Source organism: Leptinotarsa decemlineata, unplaced genomic scaffold (assembly GCF_025532065.1).
Source record: "Leptinotarsa decemlineata unplaced genomic scaffold, Ldec_3_MD MMD2_tig00026354_RagTag_RagTag, whole genome shotgun sequence".
Lineage (NCBI taxonomy): Eukaryota > Metazoa > Arthropoda > Insecta > Coleoptera > Chrysomelidae > Leptinotarsa > Leptinotarsa decemlineata.
The window spans coordinates 2532152-2546022 of NW_027412702.1; the positions used below are offsets into that span (position 1 = coordinate 2532152).

General features: G+C 35.2%; 1 protein-coding gene across 1 annotated transcript in view; it reads right to left on the reverse strand.

The window, feature by feature from the left end:
- Positions 1 to 13871, reverse strand: part of LOC111517955 (uncharacterized) — a 51967-nt gene that overhangs the window by 16909 nt on the left and 21187 nt on the right. The window contains exon 6 of the mRNA XM_023174252.2: positions 12722 to 13071. Within this exon, the coding sequence (XP_023030020.2) occupies positions 12722 to 13071 (350 nt within the window). The remainder of the gene's footprint in view (positions 1 to 12721; positions 13072 to 13871) is intronic.

Genomic DNA, 13871 nt, shown 5'->3' on the forward strand with positions numbered 1-13871 from the left:
GTTCTGGTACACGGGAAGCTTCTTCTCCACTTGAGATCGTCTTCACGAGATTGAACTGTAACTCGTCGAAGCTTTGCTTTGTAACTGACCGCTTTGGGGAACCTCGTTTAACGTTGATATTCGAGGATTGAGTTCTCTGTTGATCCCATAGATGACGTTTTCGTGAGAGGAGATGTAATCGTCCCTGTTTACTCAGGTTTGTTCTATAAGGACAGATGCTTTGTGTTTGGGCTCTGTTTTTCAACCTCACCGCAGTTGAAATAGATCTTAGAAGAAAGCTTGGTATATGCTGTCGAATTTCGATGGAATCATATGCCCTGCCTCGAAGAGGAAACCCCCCGTAACTAGTTGAAACGTTGCTAATTTCAGGAACTGTAACTGATATTTCTGTAACTATTTCTTCCTTTTTGTTTTAAAATTCTGCCGAGATTTCGAGTTTCTCCATATTTCGTAAATTTATGGTTTTTTGAGAAATGTCATGGATTTGAATGCCGTTGTCAAGAATTGTTTGTACTTTTCCCTTCTTCTTGAAAGTACTGATCGTGAAGCTGACATCTTCCACATTAACAATGTACACCCTTATAAACCTATACAACCACTATCGGTGTTAACTGCCGGTCCTTAATGAATTTATTACCTGAATTTTGTTTACCTGTGACAATGTGGGTACGTTAATCTGAAAACTTGTGAGTAGACTAGGTCAATTTGGTCATTCAGTTGGTTATATTCGCAAATCTTATGTTCATGAATTTCCAACGCTTTCAAATAATTGAGTTTCCAAACTTTGCTTATATAGTGCAAAATTTCCGCATCGTTTAAATTCGGAAACTTGTGGTTGCATTCCAAGGAATGGTTCGAAACGCGTACCAAATCTGTTTACTAACGAGTTCTTACTCTTTAATGTGTGATTCTTAATACGGGTTGGACGATAGCAAGTGAAAATCGATCGTACAACCTGGGGCTTGAACCAACGACGAACACGGCGGTCGATTCGAGTGAGTGAACAAAGAACCCACGTCGAACCGACCGGCTACCGTCCGGAATTTTTTAGGAAAAACAATGTGGAAGTGACATTCAGGTCACATGCCAGGTTATCTGATTCAATTTTCAATGCCAAAGATAAAGAGGACAAGATGGAGAAATCTGGAGTTTATAAGCTTAAGTGTTCGGTGTGTAATAGTGTTTATGTGGGACAATGTAGCAGACATTTCTCAAAACGGTATGCTGAACATAAAAGGTCCTTCAGGCCAGGTAGAAATGATTTGACGTCTTCAAACCGTTCCTTGGACTGCACTCAAAAAATCCCGAATCTAAACGATCCGAAAATGTAACACTATGCAGGAAAAGGTTGGAAACTCAATTATTTGAAATCCTGGGAAATTCATGAACATAAGATTTGCGGATGTAACCTACTGAATGACCAAATTGACCTAGTCCACTCGCCAGTTTTCAGATTAGCGTACCCACATTGTCACAGGTAAACAAAATTCAGGCAATAAAGTCATTAAGGATCGCCTGTTATTACCGACAGTGGTTGTATTGGTATTAGTATATAAGGGTGTACATTGTTTACTAATTACAGTTTATTTTATTCGTTGGAAAATGTCATTGTAGGACGAAACTGCAGTAACGTTAGTTACAAATACAAGTCGTATAAAAACATAGATAATTTTAATTCTCATTTTTCATGATGATCTACTACCACGTAGTAATGTCTACATCCATCAAATCATCCTCTGTAATCTCTGTAGTTTATTTCAGAATTCCATTAGTTCAGACTTCCATTATCCAATGTGATATAAAATAATTTGAAATTCCTGAAAGAATCAATAAAATTAGAAGGAATAGCTGAAAATACCAATTATATTAAGAAAAAACCCTGAAATGGAAGTACAATAAAATAAAATGTAAGCAACAATTGAAAATTGAACAATTAAAAAAATTAAAGTGTTCAAGCCAAGTTACTTCTCGACGTTTCGATTGTTAGTATCCACAATCGTCTTCGGGTGATGACTCAGAACTAGACAGTTTTCTGAAGCACATCAACAGCGTAAGACCTTCCATCACTTTCAAAATGGAGAAGGAAGTCCACAACAAATTGCCATTCTTAGACGTATTGGTGAAGAGGACCGACACTAAGTGGGAAACATCTGTATAACGAAAACCCACTCACACGGGACAGTATCTGAACTACGAATCCAACCACATTCAATCGACTAAAAGAGGAATCATCAAAACTCTAGTAGACAGTTCTTTCAGGCTCTGTAATAAGAAGGAAGGTCTGAAAGAGGAACTAGGCATCATCAAAAATGATCTTCAATGGTTATTCCAAAGTGATGGTGTAACAGACTTGGGCTAGATAATAGCAAGGAAGAGAAGCTGTCACAACCAATACTTGCACATAAATAATTAAGCGAAAACGGCCAACTCTCGCCAAACGATCAGCTCCCGCTAACCCGGTAAAGCGGAGAGAAGAAAGAGGGGATAGGTGAAATCACTCGAATGACCTATAAATAGTCATCTCTCGGAGGAATAATCCAGTCATCACCCGAAGACGATTGTGAATACTAACAATCAAAACGTGGTGAAGTAACCTGGCTTGAAATCTTTTGATTCTTATTTCTTTTTAATTGTTCAATTATGAATTGTTGCCTGTATTTTATTTTATTATAATTTCATTTCAGCGTTATTTGCTTAATATAATTGTTATTTTCAGCTATTCATTTTATCGATTCTTTCAAGGATTTCAAATCATTTCTTGTCATATTAGATAATGGAAGTCCGAACTAATGAAATTCATCATGAAACATTGTAAACCACTTTCAAACAAATAGTCTATTTCAATTGTTTTTTTAATTTCAGGAGAGTGAATACTCAAAAATGCCAGGAATGAAATCATTTGCCCAAATTACCTCTTGAAATTCATGCTGTGAAATTTTAGATGTTGAAGAGATTATTGTGTATTCATATTTATATATTTAGGTCACGATCGACACAAATTAATTATAAAATAAATTAGTGTTGTTTCTGAAGTAATTTACCTCATCAAGTCCGTTAATAATTCATTAATCATTTATGACTAGTTAAGTAATTCAAGATTTCCGAAATTATTGTATTGATGGTTTCTCGTGCGCAGCTCTAGCAAGTAAACGAGATTCAATGAATATATATCGACTACTTCCAGTTATCATTGAGGGGGTAAAAAGAAACTATTGATAACAAATAAAAAATTAAATGAAGAGTTTTAAGAAGCATAAAAGTGTATGTCACGAGCTCTAACCCAAATGTTTTATTATTTTTTCGAGCTGTTTCCCACTACTTCATTTCGGTAGACTTATTTTCAAAAAAGTTGTCATGCCTTTGCCTATTTCTGATTTAAAGGAAAGTAGTTTTACAAACTGTAAATAATTAACCAAGTCTCAGTTGAAGTGAATGAATAGTATTTTTCTCTAAACAATGTTTTAAACGTGTCTCTTTCAATCGCCCTAACTTTCATATTCATGAACCGATTGCAATAAATAGAAAACCTGAATCTTTCCACGATACATTCAAGATTTGCGCGAACAAAGGCACGAACAGACAATAAGGCTGAAAATCATTGTTTTTGGTTTCACTCGTTTATATAAAGACATCCAATGATGTTTTTCTCGAATATTTTTCATGTACGCAGACAACGATAAATTATAGGTACTCTTATAGAAATATAGGCTTTCACGGCTGACGTCAACGTTTTGATTGGTTTCCGGGTTTTGCCGTGGTCTTCTTTGGTTATAATAGGAGAGCCCAAGCGGGGATTTTGGGATTTACTGGGATTTAATATATAGGGGGATACCTTGTACCCGGTTAAGTACCTCCACCAAATATGAGCCCCATATATAAGGCCGCCCGTGAAGAATAACGGATCAGATTAGTAAAAAAAATTGATCATCAGAAATTCTCGAACGCGTCAGATTGAGGTAGGGTGAGTTAATTACATGCTAAAAAGTGTATATTCCAGTAATCTGACAATTTGAGAGTGACGTAAAGAAAGGGGGGCAGCCAAAGTTGTAAAAAAAACGTCATCTCGACATTTTCGAGCGTAGCTAATTTTTTTGTATTCTGAAGGAAATAATTCAAGGATATCGAAAAATATATAATCTGACGATTTCCGCAAGCCGATATAGCAAAAATTCGTCGAGAAAGTTTTATGCGTGCAGCTGCGTGATGCCTATATTTCCCTCTCCGCGTTTCTATTCCTTTTTCACTTTTTCTCTATCTATTACTCTCTCACTCCGCCCCCACTCTAACATTCTGTTGCCATGACGCCATCACAGCTGATCACAGAGATTCGTTCGTGATGAAGATGAATATGATTAATTAATCAATTAATTGACGGATGTAGCCGTTACTACGTGGTAGGAAATCATAATGAAGAAAAGAGAAATGAAACTGTTTTTTATCAGTTTTATTTGTAACTAACGTTACTGCAGTTTCGTCCTATAAGGACATTTTCAATTTCGAAATCAAAATAATGTTATCCTAGTAACATGCAGTTAATAGTGTTAATTCGCATTTGAAATGAAAATGCATGTTAATTCTGCAATCACTTGGAAACCACTCTGAAAATATTACGTCATGTGACATTGAATGCTGGCAAACAAAATAAATGAAAATGTTTCGTATTTTAACAGTTGAATGGTTCATGAACGTCACTCCCTGGATTCTGGCTAATTGAGTATTGCTCAATCATTTTTTTGTTGAACAAATTTACCGACATTGATAAAGTTTGTTTGTCAAGTGAAGTACCAAGACTGATGACAATGTTTGTGTCAACCAAGGACAATAGTAAAGATAAAACATTTCAATATTATTATGAAAAAGAGAAGTATTTGAATTCGCGAAATATCAGTCAACACTATAGTATAAATACATTCGTTACATTACCTGACATGAACATGAAACCAACAAGAAAGAAATTTCATCTGAAAAACATGTTTTGTATAATAGGTTTGGGTTACTGGTCAATTTCCCGCTGAACACCTCACAAAACTGAAGTCGACGATCAGGATCATCATCGTTTAATTCCTAAACTACCCTTATTTTGAAAGGATGGAATTTGTAGGCTTTTAAAATCCGAAAAACACAAGTAGCTGATACACCAGTCGCTCTAGCTACTTGTCTGATAGATTGTCGATTATCCATTTGTACATGTCCTAAAACTGCAACTTCAACTTCGTCATTTCTGACAGGACGGGATACTTCATGTTTTCTGTTGTGAACAGAATCTGGAGTTCGAAAGTTATCCATTTACACGTTTAACTTATTGATAGCTCACATTGTGGTCTGGATTAGTGTGGAGTTACCCACAACTTTTCATCCACAGTTTATGACGCAGGACAATCGAACAGGGTTTAGAATGAGATTTGCGAACAGTGTTGCCAGATTGCAAATATTAATAATTTTACCTGTATCTTGATGTTATCATTTTAAAAACACGATATACTATTGAAACATGTCGAATAAATGAGTCAGCATTCTACATAAACTCATTATATCAGACAACTGTCCGTATACAAGCAGTAATACCGAAAAAAATGTAAAATAAGAGTAAAATATTATTCAGGAAAAATTCATTTGTACCGAAACAGGTAGCGAATGAGAACTGGAAAAATAGTTTCTCGGTAAAAATTTTATGACTTGTAAAAAGTATGTCATTTGAAATATCCTGCGTTAAACAATACCGAATGCCCAGGAAAGACTCATCCATAAAATATCAAATTTCTCACTGATCAAAAATAGTTTGTTGACGAAAATTTCAGAATTATTTCAGCGAAAGTATATCTATTGACGTGCTGAAACAGATTTGCGTACCATTCGTTTCTTGGGTGCGAAAAAAAATACTTCCATATATTCGGAACTGAATTATTCAAAAAAAGTCAAATTTCTTACCTATCAAAAATAGTTTGTCGATGAAAACTTCAGAATATATTCTTCTGAAGTATATCTATCGACGTGCTAAAACAGATTTGCGTACCATACGTTCCTTCGGTGCAAAAAAAAAAGTTCCGTATATTCGGAACTGAATTACTCATAAAAGTCAAATTTCTCACCTATCAAAAATAGTTTGTCGATGAGAATTTCAGATAGATATATCGTCGATAGATATATCGACGTGCTGAAACAGATTTGTGTACCATACGTTCCTTGGGTGCAAAAAAAAGTTCCGTATATTCGGAACTGAATTACTCATGAAAGTCAAATTTCTCACCTATCAAGAATAGTTTGTCGATGAAAATTTCAGAATATATTCTTCTAAAGAATATCTATCAATGTGTTGAAACAGATTTGCGTACCATACGTTCCTTCGGTGCAAAAAAAAAATTCCGTATATTCGGAACTGAATTATTCATGAAAGTCAAATTTCTCACTTATCAAAAATAGTTTGTCAATGAAAATTTCAGAATATATTCTTCTAAAGTATATCTATCGACGTGCTGAAACATATTTGCGTAACATACGTTCCTTCGGTGCAAAAGAAAAAGTTCCGTATATTCGGAACTGAATTACTCATAAAAGTCAAATTTCTTACTTATCAAAAATAGTTTGTCGATCAAACTTTCAGGAAATATTCTTCCAAAGTATATCTATCGACGTGCCCAAACAGATTTGCGTACCATACGTTCCTTGGGTGCGAAAAAAAAAATACTTCCATATATTCGGAACTGAATTACTCAAAAAAGTCAAATTTCTCACTTATCAAAAATAGTTTATCGATGGAAGTTTCAGAATATATCCTTCTAAGGTATATCTATCGACGTGCCTGAACAGATTTGCGTACCATACGTTCCTTGGGTGCGAAAAAAAATACTTCCATATATTCGGAACTGAATTACTCCAAAAAAGTAAAATTTCTCATTTATCAAAAATAGTTTGTCGATGGAAATTTCAGAATATATTCTTCTGAAGTATATCTATCGACGTGCTGAAACAGATTTGCGTACCATAGGTTCCTTCGGTGCAAAAAAAAAGTTCCGTATATTCGGAATCTGAATTACTCATGAAAGTCAAATTTCTCACTTATCAAAAATAGTTTGTTGATGAAAATTTCACAATATATTCTTCTGAAGTATATCTATCGACGTACCCAAACAGATTTGCGTATCATACGTTCCTTGGGTGCGAAAAAAAATAGTTCCGTATATTAGGACCTGAATTACTCAAAAAAAGTCAAATTTCTCATTTATCAAAAATAGTTTGTCGATGAAAATTTCAGAATGTATTCTTTGAAAGTATATTCATCGACGTGCCAGAACACATTTGCGTACCATACGTTCCTTCGGTGCGAAAGAAAACGTTCCGTATATTCAGAACCGAATTACTCATAAAAGTCAAATTTCTCACTTATCAAGAATAGTTTGTCGAGGTAAAGCCATTCAGTAGGTCTGCGGGCTCGCAACATATCTCCAAAAAAAGTTGGTAAAATGGTAGAAAATCCGTAATATGTTGCCGAAGTGAATAATTTTTCAAGCACACAATGAATGGTAGAATGATGAAAGAGTTCAAATAATTTCGGTTTTGGAATTTCGATTATTTTACTCGATTATTAATATTCCCATATGAGAATGCACCTATCAGTTCAACTCAATTTTTCTCGAAAACTACTGGTTTTTTCATAGTGAATGTTTATTCAATTGATCAAGGAATTCAAAAAAAAGACGGTTGTGGATATAAAGTCAGTGGCGTAAAAAATAAGGGGGTAAATATAAGCTATTACCCCGCTGGAACGCCACTGGCTACTGATACTGAAGCAAACATACCACTGGAGGAAGTACATTCTAGCTCGTAATCGATTTGCTGAGTTTCATTAATTTATTACTTTTAGTCCGGGAGCTACGACGAAAAGGGTCTTTTTATTTTGCAACTTCAACGCCCTGTATTTCTGAAACGGCTCATTTCCGGACACACATGTCCTACCTCATTTTTCATCATTTTGCAAGAGGAATGACGTAGTTTAAGTTTGTCCGTCGAATTCTGAAACACCCTGTATAAAAATGGATGTTTGTTGGTTGGTTGGTAAGTGATAAACTTCCACATCGCTCAACCGATCGTGATGAAACTTGACATGTATAAGTGATTTTTCATAGAGCAGAATTTTAGGCTATCAGTTTTTCTGTAACTCGCCACCAAGTGGCGTGTAGAACAATTTTTTGAAAGCACTGTTCTATAACGCTGCGCCTAAGTTCGTTGATTCTGATTCTGTCAAAACATTGGAACAGCAGCGATACAGCAACATAGTACTAATTAGTACCTACTATACAACTACCAAATTCTACGCGGGCGAAGCCGCGGGCAACAACTAGTATAATATAAATTGATTTGAAATTTCTGAAAAAATATTAGAAATAATTAACCAAAAAAACTGAAATTTCAGTTTTTTTGTTCAAATAAAATTGTTATCTTCGGTCCGAACGGATGGAATACACCACGAAACATTGTCAACCACCTTCAAACAAACGTCTGAATGCTTTGTTATGATTGAGTTAATCAATAATATTCTCCCTTTCAGATATACAAATAAGTTCAAAAAACATAGATGAAACAATAATTGAAAAGTCACTAGAACTTTTTTTGTTGTACTTGCACTATATTCTGTTGAGAAATGTGCTAATTCGAGGAGAAAAAAAAGGATAACTATAATAGCATTATGTGAATGGATAATTTACAATGTTTCAGGGATTACACGATTTTTAAAAATTCATCAAATAAATGAGGGTGACCAACAATTACCATAAGGACATATTTTAAAACTCCACTCTAAATTGACTCGTTCATCGAAAACCTTGTATCATTTTCAATTAGGTATAATTATGACTCAAATGGAAAATAACAAAATTACCATAGATAATCTGATATTGTCTGGACATCCGTCGCCAGACAGTTATTTGACAATAATGTGGCGGACTCGGAAACATAAAAATTGACAATGGTCTTGGAGTTGACCGACAAAGGTGAACTTCATTTGGAGAGAAACAGGAAATTAAACGGGTTGATTATTGATTGCCGCTATTAAATTATTGTGACATGTGTGTGTAGATAACAGATCCGTACCTAGTTATGCAACTCTCAACCAAGCCTCACCGTAATATTCCTCAATTTGGTGGAATGGCATGATCTAGAACGTGCGGAAACTCTGACCCCCATACATGAAAATAGTTCCCGTTTTTACCTGAAAGGCGTACTTTTGAAAAAATAAGGTTTCTAAAGATTTCTAGGATCCTTCAGAACGTACGAGAGTTTTCGACATTCAAGAACATCTCGGAATATTCTGGAATGTTCGGAATTAGTCTGGAATGCTCGGGAACATTCTGAAATGTACCAGATCATTATGGAACTAAACGGCACAGAATATTCTAAAGTATCCCATCGATTTATCAGGCCACTTCAATTTATTTTTACGCGCGATTGTAATGTGAATGAAATAGTAACTTATTAATTCAATAAGGATTTATATCGTATCCGTCTATCGTATTCGACCATTAAAACAATAATAAATTACTCATTTCGTCCATTGGTGGAAACTCTATGAAAATCCTTTCGATAATTTTTGAGTTTCTCGCTCAGACAAAGAAACAGACAGACAAGATGGGGGTGTGTAATTTATAATATGCGCTGATGAAACTCTATTCCGTCCATTGGTGAACACCGAGAAGACTATTCGATTGACCAATACACGTACGTCGATAAAATGCAAGATTTGCTGAAAACATGCAGTCAATTTCGCGAGGATCACAAGAACTTGGCCTTTCGCAAAGCACAATTTGGCGATTTTTGCGCTCTGACTTGGACCTGCAAACTGCGCGCTTCGCCCATTTTTCGGTCGCCATAATCGTCCTACCGAGAGGCTTATTCGCAATGAGGTGGATAAAGATGGCGACTGGGAAAAAAAATTTAATGAAAAGGGGGATCTTGTGACACACATTTTTCAAGCTCCTGACTAATGCTTCACAACCCTAGAATATAATGTCAATATCTTCAACTACTACAAAATGGTGGAACTTTTAATAATTGCCTGAATACAATGACATTTAACTACATAATATGAGGTAATGAGCTTGAGGTCAGGTCAGAAGATGCTCGAAATGGTTGGCTTGAACTTCTTGACATATGAACAGCCTACCCGATATTTCACGCCGAACATTTTCGAACACAATAACGTCAATATCATTGCAAATATTTACTACTCTTTGTCGTATATCCAATATTGAAGAAGGTTCAGTTTCATAAACCTTTTACTTCAAATAGCCCCATAAGAAAAGTCCAAAGGTGTCAAGTCTGGCGAACGGGCTGGCCATTCTGTAGGACCTCGACGGCCAATCCAACGACCGGGAAAAGTAGTATTCAAATAGTTTCTTACTTGTCTGGAGTAATGTGGTGGTGCTCCATCTTGTTGGAGAGGGTCAATATTAGTTTCCAGCATATTCAAATACAGTTCCCCTGTTGAATTTTGATCAATAAATAGAGGTCCTACAACATGGCTTCCCAATATTCCTGCCCAAACGTTAATTTTTTCTGGATATTGGGTATATGTTTCCTGGAAAACATGAGGGTTGGTATCACTCCAATAACGGCAGTTTTGTCTGTGGACTTTGCCGTTTAAAAAAAATTCACATTCGTCACTGAAATAAATATTGTGGAGATAGGTAGGATGCCTTGCAATGGTTTCTGTCATGATTTCGCAGAATTCTGTTCTTCGATCAGAGTCATTTTCAATTAATTGGCATACCATTTTAATTTCGTATGGATGATACCTATTTCTCTTCAAAAGTCTCCACACAGTAGAAGGAGACACCTCACAAACATTCGCGATGGAATAAGTAGACTGTTTAGGATTTACTACTATCTCACCAATTATTTGCACCTGTTGTTCTTCCGGAATGGACGGATGACCTGGGGCTTTTTGTTATGTACAGTACCGAAAGTTGTGAATTTGGATACAAGTTCTCTCAAATATTTTCTACAGATACGACGATTCGAAAACGATAATTGAAAATCCTTTCGGTCTCGTGAAAGTTACGCGTCGCACCGTAAATAAAAATCGCTTCAATTTTTTCTTCCAATGGATGAGAATTAGCCATTTTAGAGATTGTTGACGTGGTACCTTTCTAGTAGTAAAACCGAAAACTAAATGATAATATTCTAATTGAATAATGATGTTCATTGTCGCACTGACATTTTTTGTCGTTTTTATAAACGAAAAAAAACTTAACAAACCTAATCAGGTTGTTGGAATTGTCATATGGCAGATAAAAAGGAATATTTCCAGAAATATCGGTATTAATGTGTTTGTCTTCAGGAAATTATTAAATGTTCCGCCATTTTGTAGTAGATGAAGATATTGACTTCATATTCTAGGGTTGTGAAGTATTCGCCAGGAGCTTCAAAATGATGTGTCACAAAACCCTCTTTCCATTTAATTTTTTTCCAAGATGGCGCCCAGTTGCCATCTTGAAAGTTCCATCTGTCAATTTCACTTCAAAATAAAGAATTCATGCAATAATTTCATTATCCCAAATTTAAATTTTTTGAGTTGATCCGTTCAAAATAAAAAAGGGGGACATTGAAGAAATACACTGTATATAAAAGATACATGACCCCTCATTAGAATTAAGAGCTGACCAAATTCAGTGGAAAAATTAAGAAACATAGTCTACTTTTTTACAAGCTCAACTTTCAGTACAGCTAGATCTTCTGTTGGTCATTTAATGAAAGATACACCGATAGGTATTCCAGAATTAATTAGACATGAAACTTATCGATCTAAGTGGACAAGATTCTGAATTTTGTTTTACTGGCATCCATGTCGGAACCACTGAGTTGGTTGTCATACAATACAAGCCACATCCTAATGTTCCATGTAGGAATACATTGAAATGCTATACTGGGAGAATGCAGGAAAGAACAAAATTCCAGATCTCTATACTCCTTGAAATCGCCCTCACCATGTTTCGTATAGAAGTGTATGATATGAAGACGTATTTAAGAATCACGGAGGAGGAGGCCATCTTAGAGCAAAAAGCTGTATTTTAATCAATAGCTAAGTAGACCTAAACTGACTAGAACAGCAAACTCTTCAGTTATGTTTCTGCAATTGTTTTCATGTTAAGTAATTAACTTTGATCTAAACTGTTGGAAATCACATGAATCAAGAATTCCGACGATGGCAACTTCAACCAACATTCCATTACAATCAAGTGAGAAAATAAATGGAAAGGTTTGATAAAATCATCACAAAAGAAAGCTGTTCGTATTCACCAGTGGATATTTCAACTTATGTGTAAAACATACGCCTGAAGAAGCTATTGTATATGTCAAGACACGTGTTGTGGTTTAGTGATAATATTACAATAAAGTATATCAATTACGTTGAAATGAATACAAAGTAGGCCAATCACATCTTTCATAATATTTCAGACAAATTTTTTTTCCATAATATCGATAGAGTAGAGAAAATCAAAATTACAGGTTATCTTTCTGTAATTGAGAATATGAGTTGTAATCGATTATTCAGTGGTTCGGTTTTTGGGTGAAGAGTCTCCTGGATGTTTGAGAGTTTTTTCATAGAATAGTAACGAAAAATGTAGTGAAATATGACTACAATGAAAAAAAAAATTGCCAACCATACTTCAATATGAACATTTTCTACCGATATTTATCAAATTCAGCAAAACTAACGATAACATACCTTACTGTATTGTCCAAGAACGTATTTTAGAATACTGGAAGGCGCTGTATATAGTAGTGGTTCAAGTGCCGTGAGCAACAGACACTTCTGCAGACAAAGCTTCAATGCATTTTTGCACTTGTACTTTAGATCTTCAGACGATTGATTGCTCTGATGCAAAGTTACCAATCTGGGAAAAATATTTGCTGCAGCCACCGCCTGAGAATGCTCTGGACTGTGCTTACCGATTTGTCCAATCGCCCAAGCAGTTACAGACAGAAGTTGATCATCTTCTGATTGTTCTAGAATGTTCGCCAGAATGATGATGATCTTGCAACCTAGCACTGACAATGCCAACTGTTCCGAGTGAGCTGAAACAATAACCATTCAAAAATGTTATTGCCGAAAATATAAAGATATTGAACGCTTTATCCAAGGTAATTATGTCATGTATTAATTGAATAAGTACATACTTGTACTTTTTTGGGAAAGAAAGTTTTTGGCTTTCTACTACTCCATCTTGATACAAAAAAAAGGAATGAGGGAAGATTCCCTCAAAAACTTTCTTTCCCAAAAATTAATCACTCCGAAAAATATAACCCCTTCAATACTTGCACTTAAATTGAGATTCAAGAGATATACACTTTTCACCATTCCTGGATGCTCTAGTTATGAGGAACGCCGATGAAGGTTTAGAATTTAATGAATATATGAAGAATATTACCACTTTCAGATATATATCTGTGACAACTCCCACCATTGTCCACAGAAAAAGTGGCGGGACATTTTCTCGCCACGTTCTCGTCACGTTCCCCACGATTAAAGAAATATATGATATCAAGAAAAAGTTATCAAGGAAATAACTGAAGTTGATTAGAAAATGAATATTCTTCAGAAAGTGTCTTTGCAAATTCACTACTCGTCAAAAACACGAAGACTCGAAATTCAAAGTCTATTATTTGAATCAAAATACATCAACATATTTTTTTAAATTCTCAAAAAATTCAATAAGATAATGGCTTTCAACAAGTGTTCATTCATATCGTCTTTCGGGCAAACCGAAAGAAGAGATGATGGAACAGATAAAGTCTGCAATTTTTGGAATACGCTGTGAGGATTGCGATAAGAAGTATGTTGGTCAAACAAAGCGAACTATAATAGCTTGCTTCAA